Source organism: Prionailurus viverrinus, chromosome C1 (assembly GCF_022837055.1).
Source record: "Prionailurus viverrinus isolate Anna chromosome C1, UM_Priviv_1.0, whole genome shotgun sequence".
Taxonomy (NCBI): Eukaryota; Metazoa; Chordata; class Mammalia; order Carnivora; family Felidae; genus Prionailurus; species Prionailurus viverrinus.
In genome coordinates this window covers 172254792-172280292 of record NC_062568.1, presented here as the reverse complement: position 1 = coordinate 172280292, position 25501 = coordinate 172254792, and the positions used below count along the sequence as shown (strand labels likewise).

At 36.8% G+C, this 25501-nt stretch overlaps 1 protein-coding gene across 15 annotated transcripts in view; it reads right to left on the bottom strand.

Annotated features, from left to right (window-relative positions):
• The window catches only part of TUT4 (terminal uridylyl transferase 4), a 217202-nt gene that overhangs the window by 7070 nt on the left and 184631 nt on the right, over positions 1-25501 (bottom strand). For 9 of the 15 annotated variants that reach the window (XM_047869584.1, XM_047869595.1, XM_047869594.1 and 6 more), the window contains 12 exons: positions 24466-24523; positions 24261-24364; positions 23887-23976; positions 20853-20966; positions 15718-15795; positions 15406-15583; positions 15101-15148; positions 14929-15011; positions 7270-7385; positions 6134-6357; positions 5283-5383; positions 1597-2044 (listed from right to left, as the gene is read on the bottom strand). In XM_047869584.1, coding sequence (XP_047725540.1) covers positions 1597-2044; positions 5283-5383; positions 6134-6357; positions 7270-7385; positions 14929-15011; positions 15101-15148; positions 15406-15583; positions 15718-15795; positions 20853-20966; positions 23887-23976; positions 24261-24364; positions 24466-24523 — 1642 coding nt within the window. The remainder of the gene's footprint in view (positions 1-1596; positions 2045-5282; positions 5384-6133; positions 6358-7269; positions 7386-14928; positions 15012-15100; positions 15149-15405; positions 15584-15717; positions 15796-20852; positions 20967-23886; positions 23977-24260; positions 24365-24465; positions 24524-25501) is intronic. The other 6 variants (XM_047869589.1, XM_047869596.1, XM_047869593.1 and 3 more) reach the window with 3 other exon arrangements.

Genomic DNA, 25501 nt, shown 5'->3' with positions numbered 1-25501 from the left:
AAAAAGGAACAGTGAGAGTAAGTTCTTTTTGAAGTGAGGGAACAAGAAACATACAGGACCAATCAAGAGATAAATTCTTGCCAACAAAAAAACCCTGAATCTAATCCAGCTTCTGGACCTAACTTCCAATTTATAGGAAATATGGGGACAGAGGTACATGTTAAATAATGCCACAAAGATACAATTCAGCCAACATCAGAATATAAGAAGTTCTACAGTTTCTTTAATAAACAATTTATATGGGGGAAAAAATAGTGAAGAGAAAGTATTACATATTAAAGGAGACTTAAGAAATAAAATAAGCATACACTTATAATGTAAGGGCTTTGTTTGAATCCTGATTCAAATAAATCAACAATAACAGTAATTTTAGAAAAAGAATAAAAATGAACAGGTATTAGGTGATACGGGGTATGGTAATGGTCTTGTGATTTTTTTTTTTAAAGAGATACAAACAGGTTTATAAGGAAATTTGATCCAATGTCTGAGATTTGATTAAATACTAAAGCCAAAAGAATTTTTTAAATGAGGTAAAGGGGTCAAAGAATAGCAAATATTGGTAACTGTTAAAAGCTGGGTAACAGGGTGCTTGTCCTACTTTAAAACTCCCTCCTCCTGTGTACATTTCAAAAAAGTTTTTAAAATAAAAATATAATCAACTAAAACGTTGAATATTAAACAAGATTTATGGTATATGTATTTTTAATTATGCAAATATTTAAAAAATGGATGGTAACACACCTAAGTATTACTTGGCAATTATGTCTAGGAATTGAGATTATGGATTATCTTTTATTTTTCAAATGTCCTATAATGAAAATGTATTACTTACATATCAGAAAAAACTAGTAGTTTTTAATGCTACAAAGTGCTAGTAATAGCTTTTTAAAGAATTGCTCCTTACTTATTAGTAAGAATTGTTTCTTACTAGGGCAAAGAACAAAGTTTTGAAGAAAGAAATTGATCTAAAACTTGGATCTACTATGATTAATTACAAGAGCATGATAGTAAGTTACTTAACCCTACAGTTTCCTAAATTATAAAATGAGTGCTAGTAATGCACCAAGCAGGATTGCAGTGAAACTTTAAAATAATCATAAAGTTGACTCTTAAAAACTGAGAACAAACTGAGGGTTGATGGGGGGGTGGGAGGGAGGGTAGGTGATGGGTATTGAAGAGGGCATCTTTTGGGATGAGCACTAGGTGTTGTATGGAAACCAATTTGACAATAAATTTCATATATTAAAAAAATATATATATAATAAAATAAAATAAAATAATCATAAAGTGACATTTATGTATATTACCTCATTTAATATTCACAACATCCCTGTGAGTTAGATGCTATTAATATCCTTATTTTACAGATGAAATCAATGCATAAAGAGATTAAGCAACTGCCTAATCCCACATAATAAATGGCAGAGCCAGGATTCAAATCTAGGCAGTCTGAATCCATAGCCCATATACTGTATCTAATCCTATACTTGCCCCTCTGTAAATATTTCCTCACTTTTATTTCCCCCAGTTCAACCAATAAAACCAACCACCCAACCTTTCTACAGACATATACAAAAGAAGAAAAGGAAGGGTTACCCGAATTTCCCACTGTACCATTGTTCACCAGGGAATTTGGAGCCACAGTACGAGGCCAGTGTCCATCATGAGAGGAGTTAGGGATCGCCACAGGTCTGGCAGCAGGCTGTGCAAAGATGATGCTGGGATCGTTCAGGCCAATATTGCTGGGGGCACTGCCTGGTGCAGAGTGGATCACTGGGCCGTGAATAGGCCAGGACGGGGCAGGGATCTGGAGAGGGTGCATTGGCAACAGTCCCATATTGTGCATGGGAGAATACTGAGCTGGTGGTGACTGGGGAAAGTTATACATAGGCATCTGGACCTGATGTGGGGGCTGGGCTCCCTGCTGAGGTGGGCCAAGCTTGGGTTGGGATCCTGGCTGGGATGGAGACTGGGTAATGGCAGCTGACTGGGATGAGTTCTGTGGAAATGGTTGGGGCTGAGGAGAGTAAGATGGTGAATCAGACTGCAAAGAGAAAAAGATAACATTTTAAAATTAATTTTAAAACATCTTACTATTATAAAAGCAGAGATAATCAAAATACAAAATTATGGAGTTATTTCATTAGAACATTATAAACAGAACTCTATAATGTGTATAATAAACAATTATAGAGCCTCATTTTACATGAAAATAGAATTTTCTTCAAGATCCTCAAACTCTCTCTGACATATGTACTACCCTATAAACCCTTTCACTATCCAAAGAAAAAAGACCCCAGACGTCATTCCCATCATGCAGAACCCACATTTCCAACTGTAACTAGAAACTTATATCTAAATATCTCACAGCCACTTTGATTCAGTCCCTCAACAAGTGTTGATTACGTCTGGGCATTGTTTTAGGTGTTAAAAATACAACACTAACATATATGCCCTCATGGAACTTAAAGTTTATGGGGAAAAGGAAGAAGAGCACATGAAGATTACACAAGCAATCAAAATAAATTAAAATGATTACTATGATAAAGAATGTATAATGTATAGTGTATAAGGAAATCCCAAAGCAGGAACACCTAAAAGTACTTTGAGAAGAGAGAAAGATGAATGAAAGTGGAAATCAAGGAGAGCTTCCCAAAGGAAGCTGAGACTCAAGGGTAATAGAACTCAGTCTGATAAAAGAGAATAGGGATAAGGGGAAGGAAAGAGTGTTTTGAGCAGAGAAAACAACATGACTGAAGGTCTTTAGGCTCATGAACACCTGGCTTTTTTAAGTAATGGGATTGTGAAATAAGTTTAATATTACTGGAGTACAAAGGCAGGGGAACAGCAGATTTGAGGTTAAGAACCAATGAGGGGCAAGATAATGAAGGGTACTACATACAGCCCTTGTAGTTAAGACTTTATCCTGAGGGCACTGGAAAATGACCAAAGGGTTTTAAGTGGGTCAGGAACACCATCAATATGTGTTTTAGAAAAAATTATTCTGGCTTAACAGGAATGAAACAGAAAATATTAGGGGGGAAAAACACTAATGAGACTGATTAAAAGGCTGCTACAATAAATAGTCCTGAGATGATGGTAAGCTAGGCTACAAAATAGGGACAGGGAAGCAAATGGCTGTGAGCTCTTTTTTATAGGTAGAAACAACAGGATTTGGTGACTGATTTGGATGTGTGAATTGAGGGAGAGGAGTAGTTCTGGAAACCAGAGAATAGGATCATTCAATGAGATGGAGAACACAGGAGCAAGAAGAGGCCAGTCTAGGGATTTGGAGAAAAATGTTACATTCCAGACATTTTGAAGTTAAAGTGCTTTGTGAGACATCAGAACAGCAGTGTCCATTAGGCTCTTATCCAAATATCAGGTAACAAAAAAGTGAGTGTTGGAAGCAAAGGGTAGAGTAGAAGCAGCACAGGAAAGTGGTTAGAGCATAGGTTTTGAAGACAGAGCCTGAGGGTTCAAGTTCAATTTACAAGTGTGTTTTGACCTCAGGCAAAAAACTTAAATCTGGTTTTTTTACCTATAATGTATAAATAATGAACTGAATCTACCTCATAGGTTTTTGTGTAGTTTAATTAAAATACATGTGGAAATATAAACACCAAATTAAGGATAGTCGATACATTTTAGTAGCTAGGAAGAGATGGTAGGAAGGTTTTTTTTTTTTTTTTTTAATTTTTTTTTTCAACGTTTATTTTTTTGGGGACAGAGAGAGACAGAGCATGAACGGGGGAGGGGCAGAGAGAGAGGGAGACACAGAATCGGAAGCAGACTCCAGGCTCCGAGCCATCAGCCCAGAGCCTGACGCGGGGCTCAAACTCACGGACCACGAGATCGTGACCTGGCTGAAGTCAGACGCTTAACCGACTGTGCCACCCAGGCGCCCCGGTAGGAAGGTTTTAAGATCCAACACGAATGCATAGGGATTGCTGACTATGGGTAATTTTTTAATAAATCAAAGATAACAAAATGTTAAGACTTATTAAAGTCTGGTGGTACTACACGAATGTTTATTATTTTCTGTACTTTTCTAATATTTTACAGGAAGAAATAGAAAAAAGCATATATACAGTACATAGCACTCAACAATGTTAGCTAATAGTACCACTGTTATGTAACATTTATGAAAATGTCAGACCCATAGTAGGTACGCAAATACTATAGGTGAGGATAGTGGGCTGCTTAATGTTCCCAATCTCTCCCTATATTGATCTTCATATACTCTTGGAATTTTTTTCTAGTGGGCGCCTGGGTGGCTCAGTTAAGCCTCCGACTCCCGGTTTCGGGTCAGGTCATGATCTCACCTTTTGTGAGTCTGAGCCTTGCATGAGGCTCTGCACTGTCTGCAGAGCCTGCTTGAGAATCAATCAATCTCTCTCTCTCTCTGCCCCTCTCCTGCTCATTCTAGGTCTCTCTCAAAATAAATAAACCTTAAAAAAATTCTTAAAGATTTTTTTCTAAAACACAGATATCAGATTTAGCATGTTTAATAGTTAACAGCTTTGCAGCTACACAAACCTAGGTTTGAATCTTTTAGTTTCTCTTATTCTCAGCTTCCCAATTTGTAAAATTTGATCATACTAACACCTTCCACTTCACATGGCCGCCCAAAGGATTAAGTGTGACAAACCAAAACATAATGTCACATTTAGAGTAAGCAAACATTCGATTGGTACTGAATTAATTAATTTAAGAAGTGCAAGATGAATACAGATTTACATAAAGGTAAAAAGCAACTCAGCAAATATGAAACTTGTGAATCTGAACTCTAATTCAATATTCTGCTTTCACAGGATATATTTCACTAGGTATTCAAATTAGCTATGAGAAGACACATAAAAGCTTCAAGCAAGTGCAATACCATGCATGTACTGCCTTAACAGTATTAAACCCCAACACATCTCAATTTTTGTGTCTATTTTTATAAATGTTGCTGATATTTTTCCACTAGGCAAAGCCTAGAACCTCAAAGTCATTACCTTATTTTAATCTACCAACAAACATATTAGTAGTTATCTTACTTTACAAATAAGAAGGCAGAGTCACTGAAGTTAAGTAGCTTGCCCATAGATACAAACCCAGATATACATCACTCCAAAAGTAACGCTCATTCCACCTCAGGTGACTAGCAAGAATACCACTACAAAGCACCAAGTAATCTGGATGATTGTATTTGAAGTCTGAAAGATCAACCCTATCACCCATCAAAGATAGTATTATCTTCCTGCCAAGACTAATCCATTTGCAGGTTCAGTACTTACACATTCTGAGGACTGTCTAGTCCTTACAGACTGATCACCCTGTTGCTGGGCTGAACCAGCCACTTGTTGGGCATTTACGAGGTTGCGGACCAACTGGGCTGCTAAGAGAAGACATCAGAAAGAAAATCAACAGATAATGAAAACAGCAGAGAAATGACAATCAATAAACTCCCTTTCTCTGTTAAAGAGTCTCAAATCTTAGATTTGTACTTTTAAACTATGATTATGCATGTGAAGGACTTGTAACAACATTTTTGTTAAAGTCATTTTTCAATCTTGTAAATCACTAAAAAAATATGCTGTAGAGGACGCCTGGGTGGCTCAGCTGATTAAGCTTCCGACTCTTGATTTCGGTTCAGGTCATGATGAGGTTCATGAGTTCGAGTCCCACATCAGGCTCCGTGCTGACAGCACAGAGCCTACTTGGGATTCTTTATCTCCCTCTCTGTCCCTCTCCCAAGTGTACCCGTGTGCATGCACACACTCTTCTGTCTCAAAAATAAATAAACTTAAAAAAAAAACTGGGAATAGAAAGGACAAAAAGACAAATACTGCTTTTCTAAAGGAGACAATATATTTCAGAAAATACCTTCTGCAGGGCGCCTGGGTGGCTCAGTCAGTTAGGCAACCAACTCTTGCTTTCAGCTCAGATCATGATCTCACGTTGTGAGAGCAAGCCCTGAGTCTGTCTCCACCCTGGGCATGGAGCCTGCTTAAGATATTCTCTCTTCCTCTCCCTGCTCGTGCACACATATACTATCTCTCTTTCAAAACAATAAATACATTAAAAATGTTATCAACACAAATGACCTTATTTCTACCAGAAACTATTTTTGGCTTGTTCTATTTACCAGCCACACTGCTATTCCTCTGACGGGCCAGCTTGACCTCTGGGCACTCCCTTCGTACATGTCCAGCATCTCCACATATGAAGCATCTGAGGTCTCTGGGGTCTCTAAACTCCCGAGTGTCATGGAGGTCTCGGGGATCAAGAAGGTCTCGGGAGTCTTTCTCCTCTTCATTCCCATCCTTCTCTTCTTCACTGTCTTTCTTCTTTAGTCTAAACAGTAAACTGCTGATACCAATAATGTGGGGCTAGGGACTTGTAAACTGAGTGAATCACAGAACAAACTAAACTATACAAGAGTCTCACAATAAAGGGATTAACATGCTCATGGTTTCATGCATCTTTTTTAAGGCAAAAGAACTCATATTTAAAGCACATCTACTCATATGGCAGCAACTGGGTATTCTAGTAGTTTTATAATACATTATCAAATTAGAAAAAATTTTTAGTATTGAATTTTAATGTTATAACAAACAGAGGCTGGTATTTATTAACTCCATTTTACAGAGTAAGAAGTAGATGCTTAGAGAAAGCATCTTCTCATTTAACAATCAGTAAATAGCACTGATGCAACCTAGGAGTTCATTCTGTCTGATAAGTTCTAAGATCTTTATATTAGGCAGGACTTGATTCCTACAGAAGGGATTTTATTGGCCTATTAAATACAGGAAAGTATATTTCATAAATATATCCTCAGGGGGTAGAGAGAATAAATATTCCTCAAAATATGTATTATATATGTATACCTCACAGTAGATACCTCAAAGATTTAGTTAATTATATAATTATTGGTTTGCATTACTGTGAGGTGAGAACCCCATGTCTCTTTTTTTTCTTGACTCCTAGCACAGTTTCCAACAAAGAAGGTATCAATAAATCCTTCTTCAATTTAAAAAAAAAAGAAAGAAACACAAAGCCACAATGAATTAATGAATAAATGAACAAACGAGTATTTTAAGATACCATTGTACCACAAATAAATCTCACTCTATTAACAAAATTCCACTCCAATATACATTTACCCAACGTCCAATTTAAGCCCTGAACTTTCTCACTTAAACATATATGAACACAGTTACAGCTACAATTGGCCTCACATTTATTTTCCCTGTAATGTCAATATATAATCATTTTGCCAACCTTCTCCTTTTAGGGCAGTCTTTCATGTAGTGGCCTATTTTTCCACACACACGACAGCATCGATCATTGGGAGCCAGTTCTCCATCTGTTAATACTCTGGAATCAAAGAAGTACTCCTAGGGAGAAAATAAAAGTTTGCTAGAAAAAAACTATGAATTTTGGAATCCAAATGGAAATAAGACCAAGATGTAAAAGTGGTTTTAAAAAAAGGGAATAGCCACTTGGGTGGCTCAGTCAGTAAAGCATCCGACTCTTGATCTTGGGTCAGGTCATGATCTCATGGTCATGAGATTAAGCCCTGTATCAGGCTCTATACTGACAGTGCTTGGGATTCTCTCTAGTTCTCTGCCTCTCCCCTACACACACTCACTCTCTCTCTCTCTCTCTCTCTCTCTCTCTCTCTCTCTCAAAATAAATAAACTTTTAAAAAGGAAATAAATATCAACAAATATTTCACGATAACTAAAATCATGATACGAAAATAAGATTAAAAATTATCATCAATATCACAGCTGCAAACAGTACTAATCACTTTATATCCACATTATTTCCTCATTCATTTGTGGCATCTTTCCATAATATTTCTTTTTTTTTTTATTAAAAAAAATTTTTTTTTTCAACGTTTATTTATTTTTGGGACAGAGAGAGACAGACAGAGCATGAACGGGGGAGGGGCAGAGAGAGAGGGAGACACAGAATCGGAAACAGGCTCCAGGCTCTGAGCCATCGGCCCAGAGCCCGACGCGGGGCTCGAACCCATGGACCGCGAGATCGTGACCTGGCTGAAGTCAGACGCTTAACCGACTGCGCCACCCAGGCGCCCCTTTCCATAATATTTCAATAAAGTAGATAGTATTTTCCAAATTTATTTTTGAGAGAGCACAAGTGGAGGAAGGGCAGAGAGAGGGACAGAGGATCTGAAGCGGGATCTGCACTGACAGGCTGACAGCAGTGAGCCTGACGTGGTGCTTGAACTCATGAACTGCGGGATGATGACCTGAACCAAAGTCAGGAGTTCAACTGACTAAGCCACCCAGGTGTCCCTAAAATAGATACTATTTTAATCCTCATTTTATAGATGAGGAAATGGAGGCTCAGAGAGTTCAAGTCATTTGCCCAAAGTAAAAAAAGCTGGTAAGTAAGCAGGATTTAAAGCTAAGTCTGTCTGACTATAAATCTCATATTTTCTGCTTTACCAGGCTACTTCTAGAAAAAAAAAAAGCTATGCTCTTTACAAAAAGCTCTAGGTAAATAAAGCAATCCTCTGGTTTATTTAAAATATGATTGGATTTTCTTATAACATCTCAAGAACATGTAACATTTATTATGCAAGCAGGGTATACCTAAAGAGAAGGTAGAGAACCAATACGAAGCAAGTCATTTTCCCAAATCATTTTTCCTTCATCCTAGCACCTGGCTTATTCTAAGCTTTAGCTCAGTTTTGTTTTGCAATATCACAAAGACTAATATGTCCTAACAGTACCCACATCTCTGGAAGGCAAGAGAATATGTCCATACAGCAATCTTCAAATCTATCTAAAGTCAGATATAAAAGAGACACACTTACTAGGATGGCTATCATAAAAAGAAAATGGATGTGGATGAAATGGAACCCACATATATTGCTAGTGGGAATATAAAATAACACAGCTACTTTAAAAAAGTCTGGCAGCAGGGCGCCTGGGTAGTGCTCAGTCAGCTGAGCGTCCGACTTTGGCTCAGGTCATGACCTCATGGTTCACGAGTTCGAGCCCTGCGTCGGGCTCTGTGCTGACAGCTCACAGCCCGCAGCCTTCTTCAGATTCTGTGTCTCCCTCTCTCTCTGACCCTCCCCTGTTCATACTCTCTCTCTTTCAAAAATAAATAAAACATTAAAAAAAAAAAGTTTTGCAGCACCTCAGGAAGTTAAAAATAAATTTATCAAAATGACCCAGCAATTCTGTTAGATATATAACCAAAAGAAAACATACATCCGCATGAAAATTTGTGCACAAATATTCACAGCATTACTCATAATATCCAAGAAGTAGAAACAACTCAAATGTCCAACACAGGTGATGAATAAATAAAATCTGATATATCCATATAATGGAATACCATTCAACCATAAAAAGGAATGAAGTATTGATACATGAACAAACCCTGAGAACATTAGCCCAAATGAAAGACGCCAGTCACAAAAGGCTCCACATATAATTCCATTCATACAAAATGTCCACACAGTCAAATCTACAGAGACAAAAAAAACAGATTGATGGTTTTGAGGGGTAGGAGTAAAAACAGGAGTGGGGATAGGGGTTTCCTTGAGAGAAAAACAAAATGTTCTAAATTGGATTGGGTGAAGGCTGCACAATCCTGTGAATAAACTATAAACCAGTGAATTAACTGTTCACTGTATATCAGTGAATTATAGAGTATATGAATTATATCAATAAAGCTGCATTTTAAAAAACAGATAAAAGAATTCTTCACAGTTATTATTGATGAAACCAATGTCCCTAATTAAAATCTTCATCATCATATTTTCTTCCAAGACAAAATGAAAGCCTTTGTCAGTTCACCCAGTTGCTTAATGCAGAAACCTAGGAATCATCCTGAACTTGGTCTCCTTCACCCATCACCTTTAATTAATCATCAGTTGTAACCACTTTATTCTTGAATCTCTAATCCACGTTGCTCCATTCCCCCATCCCAGTTAAGGTGGCTTACACCTGAGGGTCAGCAAACTTCTCCTGTACCAGCGAGTAAATATTTTAGGTGTTGTGACAAAATTGAAGGTATTATGTACCTTCTCTCTTAACAAGAGAGAAAGCAAATTTCCACTAAATTTTTATTGAAAAATTTCAAAATATACTACTACTACTAATGGAGTTTTTTTGTTTTTTTTGTAATAGAAGTTTACTAATTGAAGAAAGTAATTCTTTCTGGGGGAGACATTTTGCCTGAGGTTCAAAATTAGTGTTCCCTATCATTAAAATCAATAGTAAATGCTCATCTCTTAATGCTAATCTGTAATTATGTTTTATGTATTTCATCTTTGAAAATGTTTTTCACAGATGAAGAGACTAAAGATTCAAGGTAAAGGGACTAACAAATGGAACTAGAATGCAAATGAAGGACTAGTCTCTAATAAAGAAAATGTATCTGTGGGGCACCTGGATGGCTCAGTCAAGTTGAATGTCCGACTTCAGCTCAGGTCATGATCTCATGGTTGGTTGAGTTCAAGCCCCATATAGGGCTTGCTGCTATCATAACAGAGCCCCTCTGTTCCCCTCTCTCTCTGTCCCTCCCCTGTTTGTGCTCTCTCTCTCTCAAAAATAAATGAACATTTAAAAAAAATATATATCTGCAGATGCAGGCAGATTTATAGATTTACAGAAACTTGAAGGAATATTGGTCTGATACTATCTTTGTCTCTGAGGGAAAACTTCTAAGCATAAGAAGGGCAGAGGTGAAAGGGTGGACAAAACACAACAGGTATTGAATTTTGAGTAAAATAAGACCTGAATTAGTTTTTATCAAATAGGAGATATAGATAACTAAAGAAATGTAATAAGAGGAGCACCTGGGTGGCTCAGTTAAGTGTCTAACTCTTGGTTTCGGATCAGTTCATGATCTCATGTAATGGGATCGAGCCCCGCATCAGGCTCTGCACTACCATTGCAGAGCCTGCTTGGGATTATCCATCCCTCTCTCTCTGCCCCTCCCTCTGTCTCAAAATAAATAAATATACTTTAAAAAAAATGTAGGGGCGCCTGGATGGTTCAGTTGGTTAAATGTCCAACTTTGGCTCAGGTCGTGATCTTGCAGTCTGTGAGTTCAAGCTGTGCATCGGGCTCTGTGCTAACAGCTCAGAGCCTAGAGCCTGCCTTGGATTCTGTGTTTCCCTCTCTCTCTGTCCCTTCCCTGCTCATGCTCTGTCACTCTCTCTCTCTCAAAAATAAATAAACATTAAAAAAAATTTTTTTTAATGTAGTAAGAATGTCACATGATACCAAAAGTCTATTTTAGGCCAGTAAACATTAATTTATAGTTGTACTATATAAATAAAACCACCTAGCTTTATGACTTTTTTCCATAGTGCTTAGCTGCCCAAGCACAGACAGATGGTGGGTGAGTGAATTCATGTAAGGCTGAACACATAAGGGTCCAAAAGAAAGGAAGGCCTGGGTAGCTCAGTCAGTTGAGCATTCAACTCTTGCTTTTGGCTCAGGTCATGATTCCAGGTTTGGGACTGAGCCCCACGTCAGGCTCTTCCCTGAGCATGGAGCCTGCTTGAGATTCTCTCTCTCCTTCTACCCCTCTTCCCTTGCCTGTGCTCTCTCTCTCTTAACAAAACAAAACAAAAAAATAAACAAAAACAAAGAAAAAAAACGGTGCAAAAGAGGACAATGGTGCAAAGGAATTGAAAATGTAGGCCACACTGGGGCACCTAGGTGGCTCAGTCAACTGAGTGTCCAACTCTTGATTTTGGCTCAGGTCATGATCCCAGGGTTGTGGGATTGAGCCCTGTGTCAGGCTCTTCCCTGAGCATGGAGCCTGCTTGAGATTCTCTCTCTCCCCCCTGCTTGCACATGCTTTCTCTTGCTCTCTCAAATAAAAAAACAAATTTTTTTAATTAATGAAAGTATATGGCACAGCACTGTCAACAATAGCCAAACTATGGAGAAAGCCCAAATGTCCATCAACTGATGAATAGGTAAAGATGTGGGGGGTGTGTGCGTGTATACACACACACACACACATACATACATACAATGGAATATTACTCAGCCATCAAAATGAATGAAATCTTGCCATATGTAATGTGGATGGAGCTAGAATGCATTATGCAAAGTGAAATAAGTCAGAGAAAGACAAATACCATATGATTTCACCCATACATGGAATTTAAGAAACAGAACAGATGAACATATAAAAATGGGGGGAGAGGAGAAAGGGAAACAAACCATAAGAGACTCTTAATAATAAAGAACAAACTGAGGGTTGATGGAGGAAGGTGGGTGAGAAATGGGCTAGATGGGTGATGGATATTCAGGAGGGCACTTGTGATAAGCATATGTAAGTGATGAATCACTAAATTCTACTCCTGAAACCAACATTTGCACTATATGTTAACTAAAATTTAAGTTAAAAAAAAAAAGGAAAAATAAAGAAAGTATATGCAAGAGAACAGACCAGGAAATCTAACTTGAATAGGAAGAAAAATGAAGACAGAAGATAGCTGACAGAATGGGAGAAAATGGGTCAGTATAGTAGAGGACCTGATGGTGTAGAATAGTTGAAGTGGGAATACATAAGTGAAAAAGATGAATAGAAAATATACTTGTCTTCATTTTCATTAGTGTAAGAATGAAACACATCTATTTTGTATACTTATAAGCCTTGTCAGTACATAGCAGAGAAATCAGTACAAGTAGGAATTCAATAAATATGCATTGAAAGAATAAATTTTACTATGGCAAGTATAAGCATGAAAGACTATTTAACAAGGGTATTTTTTAATAGCATCAGTTGTAACACTGATATAATGAAAACAATCTAAATGCCTGTCAAAGGAAAACAGACTAGAATACACAAGCCATAGAATACTATATATTAACTTTTAAAAAGGAAAAATTCGATCAAAAAATGGTTAGCCAACTCATAGGCCCAGACTTCTGATAGGCCCCAAACCGATATTTGACTTTTATACCAAATGATATTCAAGACCAAAGACTGATATCTGTTAGAACTGCTTATAACATACTGAGTTACTATGAGTTACTAAAATCTTATATTCATAGACTAAAGTTAGCACATTTCCAGTTTACTAAGTATTCTAATTTAATATTCTACTAAAAAGTCTGACAACATGAAACTGCTGGGTTCTATGGAACACATGCATGTATATATATGTATATACACACACTAATAATTGGAATTCCCACAATTTTCAGGTAAAATGTTTTATAAGTGCATCATCAGATTTGTTCTGATCTGACTGTGCTCTTTACTTATTGCTATTTTAATAAGTATGTTAGTAAAATTATTGTTGGATTTTCCGTTTGTTTGACATTTTTGTTCTTATACAACTTTTGTGGCATTTCAAATTTTACTGTTATTTTATTTCTTTCCATTATAATTATTATCACCCCCCAAAAGGTAGGAAAAAAAATGCTCCAAGGGAATAAAGCTCTAGACTTTTCTACTTTTCTTACCCTACATCCCAAAAAAAGAGAGTGGAAATTGTACTGAACAAGATTGAGGATATTAATTAGGCAATAGTAGAGACACAGTTTCTTCTCTCTTGAGATTGCTTCTCTTGGAAGTTTCTGTGAAACTTAGACCTCCTCCCATTAGAAAGCAAGCAAAAAAAAAGAATGAGACCAAGAAGAACTGGAAACACTATGCCACCCAGTTCAGGTAAAAGGAATCCTCTCAGTTCCATGCCATCAAATTCAGCTTACCAGGGCTACACCAAAATTAGGGCAGAAGCCTCAGCAAATAATAAAGTATTTCTTTGGTGCTGTCCTCTCTGTTTGTATTTTCATTTAGATTTCAAGGGATAAGGGGCACCTAGGTAGCTCAGTGAGTTAAGCACCCAACCCCTGATTTCGGCTCAGGTCATGATCTCAAGGTTTGTGACATCGAGCCCTGAGTTAGGCTCTGCACTGACAGTGGCAGAGCCTGCTTAGGACACTCACTCTCTCTCTCCTTTTTTTAAATTTTTTTTTTCAACTTTTATTTATTTTTGGGACAGAGAGAGACAGAGCATGAGCAGGGGAGGGGCAGAGAGAGAGGGAGACACAGAATCGGAAACAGGCTCCAGGCTCTGAGCCATCAGCCCAGAGCCTGATGCGGGGCTCGAACTCACAGACCGTGAGATCGTGACCTGGCTGAAGTCGGACGCTTAACCGACTGCGCCACCCAGGCGCCCCTCTCTCTCCTCTCTCTGTCCCTCCCCTGTTCTCTCTCTCTCAAAATAAATATATAAACATTAAAAAGAAAAGACTTCTAGAGATGGAAGAGGGGCAGTAGGCAACAAGTCAAATTTAGGATTTAAAGGGGCACCTGGGTGGCTCAGTCGGTTAAGCATCCAACTTTGGTTCAGGTCATGAGATCATAGGTTCGTGAGTTCAAGCCCCATATCAGGCTCTGTGCTGACAGCTTGGAGCCTGGAGCCTGTTTCAGATTCTGTATCTCCCTCTCTCTCCACCCCTCCTCCATTCGAGCATTCTCTCTCCTTCTTTCGCTCGCTCAAAGATAAACATTAAAAAAGGTGTTTTTAAAACACATTTAAAAAAAAAATTCAAACTTTAAGGATACTGACTCTTGAATATCTACCCTCACTCATTCAACAAATGCTTATCTGATACATCCTATGTGCCAGGCACTACGATAGGTACTAGAGGTATGACGGTGAAGAGACCTGTCTTCATGGAGCTACAGTCTAATGAGGGAGACAAAATTTAACAGATTAACAAATACACAACATTTAGCAAATAGGTATCTCATTATGGACTATGACAAGTGCAATAAAAAAACAATACAGGGAGCTTATAATCATCTCTTTCCCCTATTCCTAACACCAACTTGAAAACAGGATAAGGCTTCCTGTATTACAAAGAACAGTTCTTATAAGAAAAAATATTCAGAATTCAAATTATGTAAACTTACAGCTTCTCTGCCAATGAGTGGATAAAAGGGGGTACCAAAAAGTTTCCTTCCATTGATAAATGCCTTCATGATAAAATTGGTCACTATTGAAAAAAGAAGAAAATAATAAAGATGCAGACCTTAATGTATAAGAGAGCTTTAAAAACAGGAGATTTCTATATTTCAAACTTACTTTTCCTAGAAACTCCAGCACCAAGGTTATGATTCAAGTCAAAAGGATCTAGAAAAGAAATATTTATTTTTTAATTAAAAATTATGTTCACTATAACGTAAACTTAGGAGCCATAACTAGAGTCTAATACTATATAACTCAGACCATTCAAATCAGCAAATTATTCTTTTAAAAATTATAGATTAAAAGAGGAAGAATCTTCCAAATTCTAATGTGTTTTAGTTCTCCCCTCAATTTCCTTCCCAAATGAAACTCTAGCTTTTTGTTTTATTTTGTTCCTCAGGTAATATCAGTTAAATGATTACCTTCAATTGCAATGCATTTGGATGTCCACTGCTTCTCAAAAGTTGTCAACAGCTTTTTCTGCCGAATGCTAATTACATATTCCTTGAAATCAAACTCTTCAGTATAGAAGCGAAGCAGTCCCAACCAAAGCTCTCCTAACGTTTCTGTATTCTTTCCAAGTGAAGGTAAACGCTTTTTCTATAAATGAGAACAAAGAGAGAGAGATGTCAATACCTACCCAAAATATGGACCTCAAGTAAAATTATTAAATTATTCAAATCCTAACATGTATCAGTGAGCATTCTGTAACATAAAGGTTACGAAAAAATTACCAGCTCTTCTGTTTTATCAAAGAAAAATGCATTCCATCCATCAACCATTCGCTGTGGAATCTGTTTTCCATCAAAGATCTGCAAAAACAATTTTATTATCAGATTTCAAGTCATCCAACCCAAAAGCCTAAGTATTCTCAAATCATTTCAGAATGTAGCTATAAAAGACACATTGAAATACTTCTTCCAAAAGGAACATGTCAGGATAGTATAATTTGATGCCAAGTTATTAATGAATAAAATGTATCTGGAAGGTCAAAGCATGAGACTCTCCAAATTGACACATCTGATGTTATCTATTTGGCCTGTCCAAACACATCCAGCCAAAAAATAAGGAAGTAAAACTAAAGAAAAAAACAATGAAAACCGAATTTTCATCAAAGGATCATAGATGCAGAAACACATAATACCTATTGATATGTACACCCAAAAGAAATCAATGGAACTGATTGTTTTGGGGAAGGGGTCTAGTACTTTTAATCAGTTATCTGTGTCAGATGAAGCTGAAAAGTCCCTGGGCATTGATTTCTTTAGAGAGAAAATTAGGTAGATTTCCCTGACATCTTCATAAAAATTGTAAAATCTTCATGATAAAAAAAATTTTTTTATGTTTATATATTTCTGAGACAGAAAGAAACGGAGCATGAGTGGGGGAGGGACAGAGACAGAGGGAGACACAGAATCCGAAGCAGGCTCCAGGCTCTGAGCTGTCAGCACAAAGCCCAATGTGGGGTTTGAACCCACAAACCACAAGATCATGACCTGAGCCTAAGTCGGACGCCCAACTGACTGAGCCACCCAGGTGCCCCTGATATTTTTTTTAAACATGTTTTTTTTTAAGGCTTTATTTTGTTTTTGAGACAGAGACAGCACAAGTAGGGGAGGGGCAGAGAGAGAGAGGGAGACAGAGAATCCCAAACAGGCTCCACACTGCCAGCACAGAGCCTGATGCAGCGCTTGAACTCACAAACTGTGAGATCATGACCTGAGCTGAAACAAAGGGTCCAACACTTAACTGACTGACTGACTTAACTGACTGAGCCACCCATGTGCCCCCAAAAGCTTCATGATTCACTGTCCCAACCAAGGAGAGGAAGGGGGCGGTGAGTAATGCTACTTTACTAGAAGAAAAGTATCCCATGAGATTTTTTTTAAAAAAAAGATGCAATAAAGTAGAAAGTTGCAATAGGTTCACAGTCAGCAGACTTCATTTCTAGTCTTAGTCCTGCCAAGTAGTGATTCCGGATAAGACAATTATCCTCTTAAACCCTTAGGTATTCTCAATGAAAATGAGAGATTAGATTAATTAGGTCAGTTGTTTCCTTTTTTCTTTTCCTCTTAAGCTGTAGAAACTTCTCCTAAAATGCAACCTTCCTGGAAGCTTAATAGGTAAAACAGATAAAAAGCAGAGGTACTGATAGAAGCCTGAGTACAGGAAACATACCCCATTTTTCTTTATCTCACTTCTCACATGTACACTAATGAGTCCCCAGAGCTTACCAGAAAATACTCCAAAACCATCAGATAAGGTGGTCCTCCCTCATCACCCCTTCCATTTTAGATGGTATAGTGATTTACAAAATTAACATGTCTGGCCCATCTAATCTCACTCTCAGCTTTATGTTCCTTGTAGGCAAAACCTGTAACTTTCCACTGGAGCCAAAATTCCTACTACATCACAGCCTGTCATATAGAGAATACTTAATACATGTTTGTTGAATGAATATATTTACTCTGAAAGCATGTTCATAAAGTGATCAAGTTTCCAGAAACTTAAGCTAATAAGTTGCTTTTTATTTATATGTAACTTAAATACAGTTACCACTTATCTACCATAAATTCTGACACTTCATAAAACAAACAACGGAGAGCCTGGCAATTACAGATATTGATATCTAAAACAAAAGATATGGGATCTTGCCCTGAAAAAAGAAATGAAGGCTTCAAAGGAGCCAAAGTGTAATATTTTACCCTTATAGATTATTTTACCCTTATGGATACTATTATAGATATTACATGGAAAATAATACAAGCTACCACTTTAGACCTTGATTCTTTTTGATACAATTCTTATTTCTGAGTAACCACCGTGATCCAAACTCAACTATGTTGGCTGATTAACACAGGAAGTGGACCCTGGGGGGTGGGCCTTGGAAGGTGTTTAATCACTGATTTGCCAATTTTTTTTTATGAGCTCTCATATTTCATTTTCTAACTTTCCACTCTTTCAGCCCTTAGAAAAAGCATTAATTCTATCCTCCCTTTCTCTTACACACGCACACACTTACTCTTCCCATTTCTCTCTTCTCTTTCTCTCTCTCAACACCATCATTTTCTATTCAAGCACTCAGTACTCCCTCTAAAACTTCATGACACATCTCAATCATATTTGTACAAGGAGTGACCCTGTATGTTTTCCATATTTACTTTTATATTTAATTGTACTATTTTAGTATCTACTGCTATATTTAATTTTTGTTTCAGAGAGAGAGAGAGAGAGAGAGAGAGAGAGAGAATGAGCAGGGAAGGGGCAGAGAAAGAGGGAGACACAGATTCCAAAGCAGGTTCCAGGCTCCGAGCTGCCAGCACAGAGCCCGACGTGGGGATTCAAACTCACCAGCCATGAGATCATGACCTGAGCCAAAGTCGGATGCTTAACCAACTCAGCCACCCAGGTGCCCCTCTACTGCTATATTTAAATTGCAATTTTTTTACACATAACATAATGATATGTTATGTGTACACATAACAAATACACACAACAAATGATTATGATATAAATTTTATAAGTGTACAGTTCAGTGGCATTAAGCACACTCACATTGTTGTACACCATCACCATCATCCACCCACAGAATTCTTTTCATGAAACACTGAAAAGAAATGAAACACTGAAACTATTAAACAATAATTCCCTCTTCCTCTCTCTCCTAGCCCCTGAAAACCACCATTCCACTTTCCATCTCTTTGGATTTGACTACCTCACTTAAGTGGAATCACACAATATTTCTCCGACTGTTTTATCTTACTTAACATACTGCCCTCAAGATTCATCCATTCAATGGCAATTTTTAAGTTGATATAAGCTAAGAAAACATAGTGGTTCACAGTATCAAGTGTGAAAACACTCCCTAATTCTTTTTTAGCATTTTTATATGAAAATGTGCTTTACTTACGATGATTTTCTAGAATACAGCAAAATCATTCTCTTAGGAAAGCTCCTTTTGACCTACATAACTTTGTACTGTTAACCATGAAAAATACACTTAGTAGAACACTACTTATACCCAGTCACTTCAAGTCTAGGTTCAATTACAAATGGAGTCAAAGATCATCATCTTCATTAAACATATCCTTACCCTTAAAAGTTGATCGATGCCAATGACCAACACTTAAATGATGCCAAGAATGGACAATGGGGTCCCATATGACAAGCAAAAATGCCAGAAGCAAAATCCATATATCATCAGTTCATATGTATCACAAAGCCCCCCACAATCAGAGCTCATTATGATGGAAAACATTCCATGGACTGCCTCTCATTTCATCAAGCACTGTTATGCAGATAATGGGAGAGTTCTTGAAGTTGGCTACTATAGTCCTGCCTACATTTTCCCAGTAATAATATTTAAAAATCTGCTAATGATGATGATGATAATAAAACATGCACCATTTAGCACCCACTATATGCAAAAGCATCCGATTTCTCTGTACCTTATATCAATACTAAAATAATACTACTACATTATTACTGTTGATGAAACTCAGACTAGTGGCCGTTAGACAACTTTTTGAAAGCCACAATGTCAGAATTAGGATTCAGATCAGGTATCTCTGGCTCCAAAATCATGCTCCTGCTCTTTCCATTATATAGTGCTACATTAGTGGTATCTCATTCATGGGTAATGTAATTACACAACATAGACAAACCACCATGAAAACAAATTTTGTGTTCCATTTTAGTCATGGTATTCTGTCGAAGTCATAGCAAATCATAGTAAATGGCTGCTATGGTATTCCTGGGCAATAATGCATTTAAGATCCCCAAATTTAAAGCCGTTAACAAGGGACTAATACAGAGAATGATCCTGGCCTTGTCAGGCCTCATTAATTCATGATAAATTTTAAGCATCCTACTGTGAACAACCTTGTCAAAAACCACATCATTCAACATAAATTCAGCAACTTAAAATTTTCTGCCAAGAAAGGATATTTGAAATTTTTGATTCCTTTCCATTGTTATCTTAAAAAGGGGCAAGGAAATGCTGCTATAAGCACATGACATTCATTAGAACTTTTTAAAACTTACTAGGGCTATCTGACATTCACCATTTGGCTTGCTTATTGTGTGATTTTCTTTTCTGCCATGACTATCGGTTTATGTGAAGTCAGAATATGTGAACTGCCAAGCAATTCTAACTGATTCTTCTCTTTATGTGAAAATAAACACTTTCCTAAGAAATTAGAACTGGATTCTCCCTAATGCTTGCAAATACACATTGTGCCAAGAATGAGGAGGAAAAGACAGATGATTAAGAAATCCCTTAAATCTATAACAGAGTATAAATTGGCTACAAAAAGAGAATCCTTAAGTCACCAAATCTGAATGAAAAGGAGTACAATCTGTTTCTTCTGATGTACACTCTTACACTTACTGCAATTAACATACCCTTACAGAGATGAGGAAGAATTTCCTTGGGTTTTCTCTCAACAAAAATTCACAAAGTTGATCAAAGTATACACAAGAATATACCAAACCTCATTGCCAGGCAGGGGAAGGGAGAATACTAGAGAGAGAAGAAACTTTATATTTGCATCTGAGATGATATAATGTATGAGTTCATCGATGGCTACAAGACTTCCATAATCATCTGCAATACTCTAATACTGTGAAATACAAAACTGTTGCAAAAGATATTTAATAGTTCTGTTCATCTATTATTCTTTTGGTAGTCTATATTCTCCCATAATGAATTTTGCAAAAAAGTTCATTATATGATTATAACATTAAAGGAAGAAGAAAACTCAGAATTGTCCATGCTGGAAAAATTCCTTCATGATCTCATAAACTACACAAGATCTACTATGTGTAGATCAATTTTCACAAGAAACTCCTTTACACTTTAAAAACCTACCTCTTGTAGAACTGGGATAACAGGTGGTTTTCTCTGCTGCAGAAAGTACAGCACCATAAGGATATAAGCATATGAAGATAAACTTCCCCTGGAAGCATCTCCAATGTCACATCGCTAAAGAAACAGAAATATTATTGAAAATAAAACTTCAGAATCTTATTCCATGCAGAAGTACTGACTACATGAAGACACTATTTTTTTAACCCGTCAAAATGTCAAATATCCAAAAGCTAACAACAAACTATTATGAGGATGGGCAAACAGGCACTCTTGTACATTACAGATGGCAGTATAAATTAGCATAAAATCTATGAAGAATAATTTGGCAATATCAAAATTACAAAAGTATATCTTACTTAACCTAGCAATTCTGTTCTAAGGATTTATCCTGCAAAAACACCAAAAAACATGTGAAATAACTTAAATTTTTTTTTATTATAGCACTATTTTAACAGCAAAAAAATAGAAACAAGACTCATTAGTGGGGCACAGGTTTTAAAAAACTGATGACTACACTATGGAACAGGGTGTCACCATTAAAAAAGAACAAGGAAGAAAAAAAGGAACAAAAAAGCTCTAGTATACTAATAGAAAATAATTTCTATCTATTATTCAGTGAGGAAAGCAAAATACAAAACAATGTTTTCAGTATATTTATACCTGTAATAAAAAGGAGATAAGAAATTTATGTATTTGCTTATACTGACATATTTCTGGGAAGGCACAGAGGAACTTTTTAACACCAGTTGCCTCCAGCAAGAAGCACTGGTTAGCTAGGAGACAGGTGTGGACAAGAGATTTTCCAGCAGAAATCCCTTTAGACCTTTTAAATTCAAAACACATGAATAAGTTGACTATTCAAAACAAAATTTTTAATTGAAAAATATCATGAAAGAATCCTCAGAGACTTCCACTAAGACTTTAGCTGACATATAAAGGGAGAGGAATGATTTCTGATATGAAACACTTTTAAGTTTCATTGCCACAACTCCACAAGAGTACAGACCCATCATGCTAAAATTACTTTTTTTTAATTTTAACTTGTTTTATTTTTTATTTTTTAAAATTTACATCCAAGTTATTTAGCATATAGTGCAACAATGACTTCAGGAGTAGATTCCTTAGTGCCCCTTACCCATTTAGCCCATCCCCCCCTCCCACAACCTCTCCCGTAACCCTCAGTTTGTTCTCCATATTTATGAGTCTCTTCTGTTTTGTCCCTCCCTGTTTTTATATTTTTGTTTCCCTTCCCTTATGTTCATCTATTTTGTCTCTTAAAGTCCTCATATGATTGAAGTCATATGATTTTTGTCTTTCTCTGACTAATTTCACTTAGCATAATACCCTCCAGTTCCATCCACGTAGTTGCAAATGGTCATGCTAAAATTATTCTGTGAGGTGAATCCAAAAGTAGCCATATCAAATACGATTTGAGAATGTGTCTGAATGCCATTCTTTTCTTTTTTTAAAATTGTTTTAAATGTTTATTTATTTTTGAGAGAGAAAGAGTGCCAGCAGAGGAGGGGCAGAGCGAGAGGGAGACACAGAATCTGAAGCAGACTCCAGGCTCTGAACTATCTGCACAGAACCCGATGTGGGGCTCAAACCCACAAACTGTGAGATCATGACCTGAGCCGAAGTCGGATGCTTAACTAAGCCACCCAGGCACTCCATCATTCTTTTCTAAGATGACCTCTGTCCACAGACATGCTAAAGGAATATCTAAACAAATATGTCTTCCTGTTGGAAGAGTGGATTTTACTAAATGAAAATGTGACCAACTCACTCCACTACTAGAAGTCTTCCACAAACACATTCACAAAATTAACTGTTTACTGAATAGCTACCACAAAGCAGGTACGCTAAACTGGGGATACAGGTCTCCATCTTCATAGAGTTTACACACTTAGTGAAAAACAAGAAAACAGAATTCAGTTTATAAGTGTTATAACAGAAGAAACACAACATTTTATTGTTTTGTTTTCTTAGAAAAATTTATGACTAGACCCAAATCTCAGATTTCCTAACTCAGAGATTCTTACCTAACTCAGTATGATATGCCAACTCCCAGACCTGGGGCTGAAAATCTTTACTCCACTGAGAAATTTACGAAAGTATTGCACATAGGAATAGAGCACACACAGGAAAAAACTAAGAAGACTCACCCTACTCTAACAGGTATAAATTTAAACCATTTAATAGAGTGCTTCCCTTTAAAAGCTCAGATAAGTAATGAGGCACCTGAGTGGTTCTGTTGGTTGGGCATCCAACTCTTGATTTCGGCTTAGGTCATGATCTCAGTCATGAATTCGAGCCCTGCATCTGGCTCTGTGCTGACAGTGTGGAGCCTGCTTGGGATTCTCTCTTCTTCTCTGTCCCTACCTTGCTACACACAAGTGTCAGCACGTGCACTTGCCCTCTCTCTCTCTCTCTCTCAAAACAAATAAACAGGGGCATCTGGGTGCTCAGTTGGTTAAGCATCCACCTCTTGATTTTGGCTCAGGTCATGAATTCATGGTTTGTGGAACTGAGCCCCACAGTGGGCTCTGCATTACACGGACACCATGGAGCCTGTTTGGGATTCTCTCTCTCCCTCTCTCTGCCCCTCCCCCACTCACTCACACTGTCTAACACAAAATAAAAAAAATAAGCTTTAAAAACAAGTACACATTAAAAATAATAATAAAGGGGCGCCTGGGTGGCGCAGTTGGTTAAGCGTCCGATTTCAGCCAGGTCACGATCTCGCGGTCTGCGAGTTCGAGCCCCGCGTCAGGCTCTGGGTTGATGGCTCAGAGCCTGGAGCCTGTTTCCGATTCTGTGTCTCCCTCTCTCTCTGCCCCTCCCCCGTTCATGCTCTGTCTCTCTCTGTCCCAAAAATAAATAAACGTTGAAAAAAAAATTTTTTTTAAATAATAATAAAATAAAAGCTCAGCCAAGTAAAGCTGAGAAGATATTTGCCACAAGTCTGACATCCATATATATCATCTTAACTGAGTATTATAACAAAGCAGATCATTAACTATTTAATAAATACCTTTGCAAACACTTTCATAGTATATCCCAAGTATTGTACTCTAGGATCAATAGCTGCATAAGTAGCTAGCATTCTTGTGTTATGTTGAGCCTGAAAAATAATTGCATATTGGAAAGCATTTCAAATTTATTAAAATTAAACTCAGAAATCAGATAAAAAGATATAATACAATCCAAATAAAATATATAATTGTAAAACTTAAAATACCTATAAATGAATCAAAAACTAATCTTCAATGTGAAGGAAATATCAAGACGATTCATAAAAATATTTTTGTCTTAAAATACATTTGAAACATCTAAACATAAATGGTCAGTGATCTGTAAACTTTTAAAATAACAAATACCTGGGTCTATACAGAAAGAGAAACTCACCAATGTATTATATAAACTGATATCGCCTTCTAAACCACTTCGTCTATGTTCAAATTTTACTATAGGCACTTTGGCAGTAGTTATAGGCAAAATGTTTCTTAAACCTGATTTAAGACAAACAAACACAAAAATTTCATTATGTTAAATAATTTTCATAAAGCTAAAAAATATTTTGTTGTTTTAAAGCTATAATTTAAATTCATACCTGGATGTCTCTTAAGAATTTTTGCCAAATTTTCAATTATTTCCTTACAGTTTAATTTCTAAAAAACAAAAGAAACAAATAAAGTTTGTCTAACTCAATTTGGCCTTGTGCAAATTCTACTGTAATGAGGCATTTAATACTAGCATTTCAAATCTCCAGCTAGCTATAAGCTCTACTTATATATGTATAAGGGTATACAAATATACCCTTGCTACTCAAAGTATGTGGTCTATAGACCTGCAGTATCAGCATCGTCTGGAAACTTGACAGAAAGACAGAATCTCAGGCCCCGCCCCAATCTAGTGAATCATAATCTGCATTTTAACAAGATTCCCAGGTAATTCACATCCACATTAAAGTGTGAGAAGCACAAAGACAAGAGAATACTGTTTTCAAATATGTGAATATATAACTAAGGATGGATATGGTGAAGGTAAAACAGTAGAGTGATTAAGAACATAGGCTCTGAATTTAGACAAACAATCTTCAACTAAGTATTAACTAGCTGTGTGACTGTGAATCCTTAACCCTCGGAGCCTAATACTATAAAATCAAGATAATGATAAATGTCTACCCTACCAAGTAGTTGGAAGAATTACACGAGACATGTATGAAAGCATTCAACAGCATGCTTGGCACAAAATAAGCACTTTAAGTCTGTGAGCTATTATTATTATTATTATTATTACTATGTTGATGAGGAAAAGAAAAGTAATCCAATTATTACACAGTCTACTTTTTCAAGAAAATTCTTACCCCCACAAATTGAAATATATTGATTTTTTTTAAACCAGAGACAGCAGAGTTGAAATGTGACAATAACCGTGATACAAGGAATAGGGAGATAATGGCATTATAAATTAAATGGATTAAGTTGAATGGTATATACATCAGTGCCCACACTTTCTACTAAAATCACTTTTGTATATCCCTAACGTGCTCTTTTTAGCTATAAGAGACCAGAAGCTATTACAACTTAACCTGAGGATTTCAAGGGAACCTTTAGTTACTAATTAACACATAATAAAATAAGAGA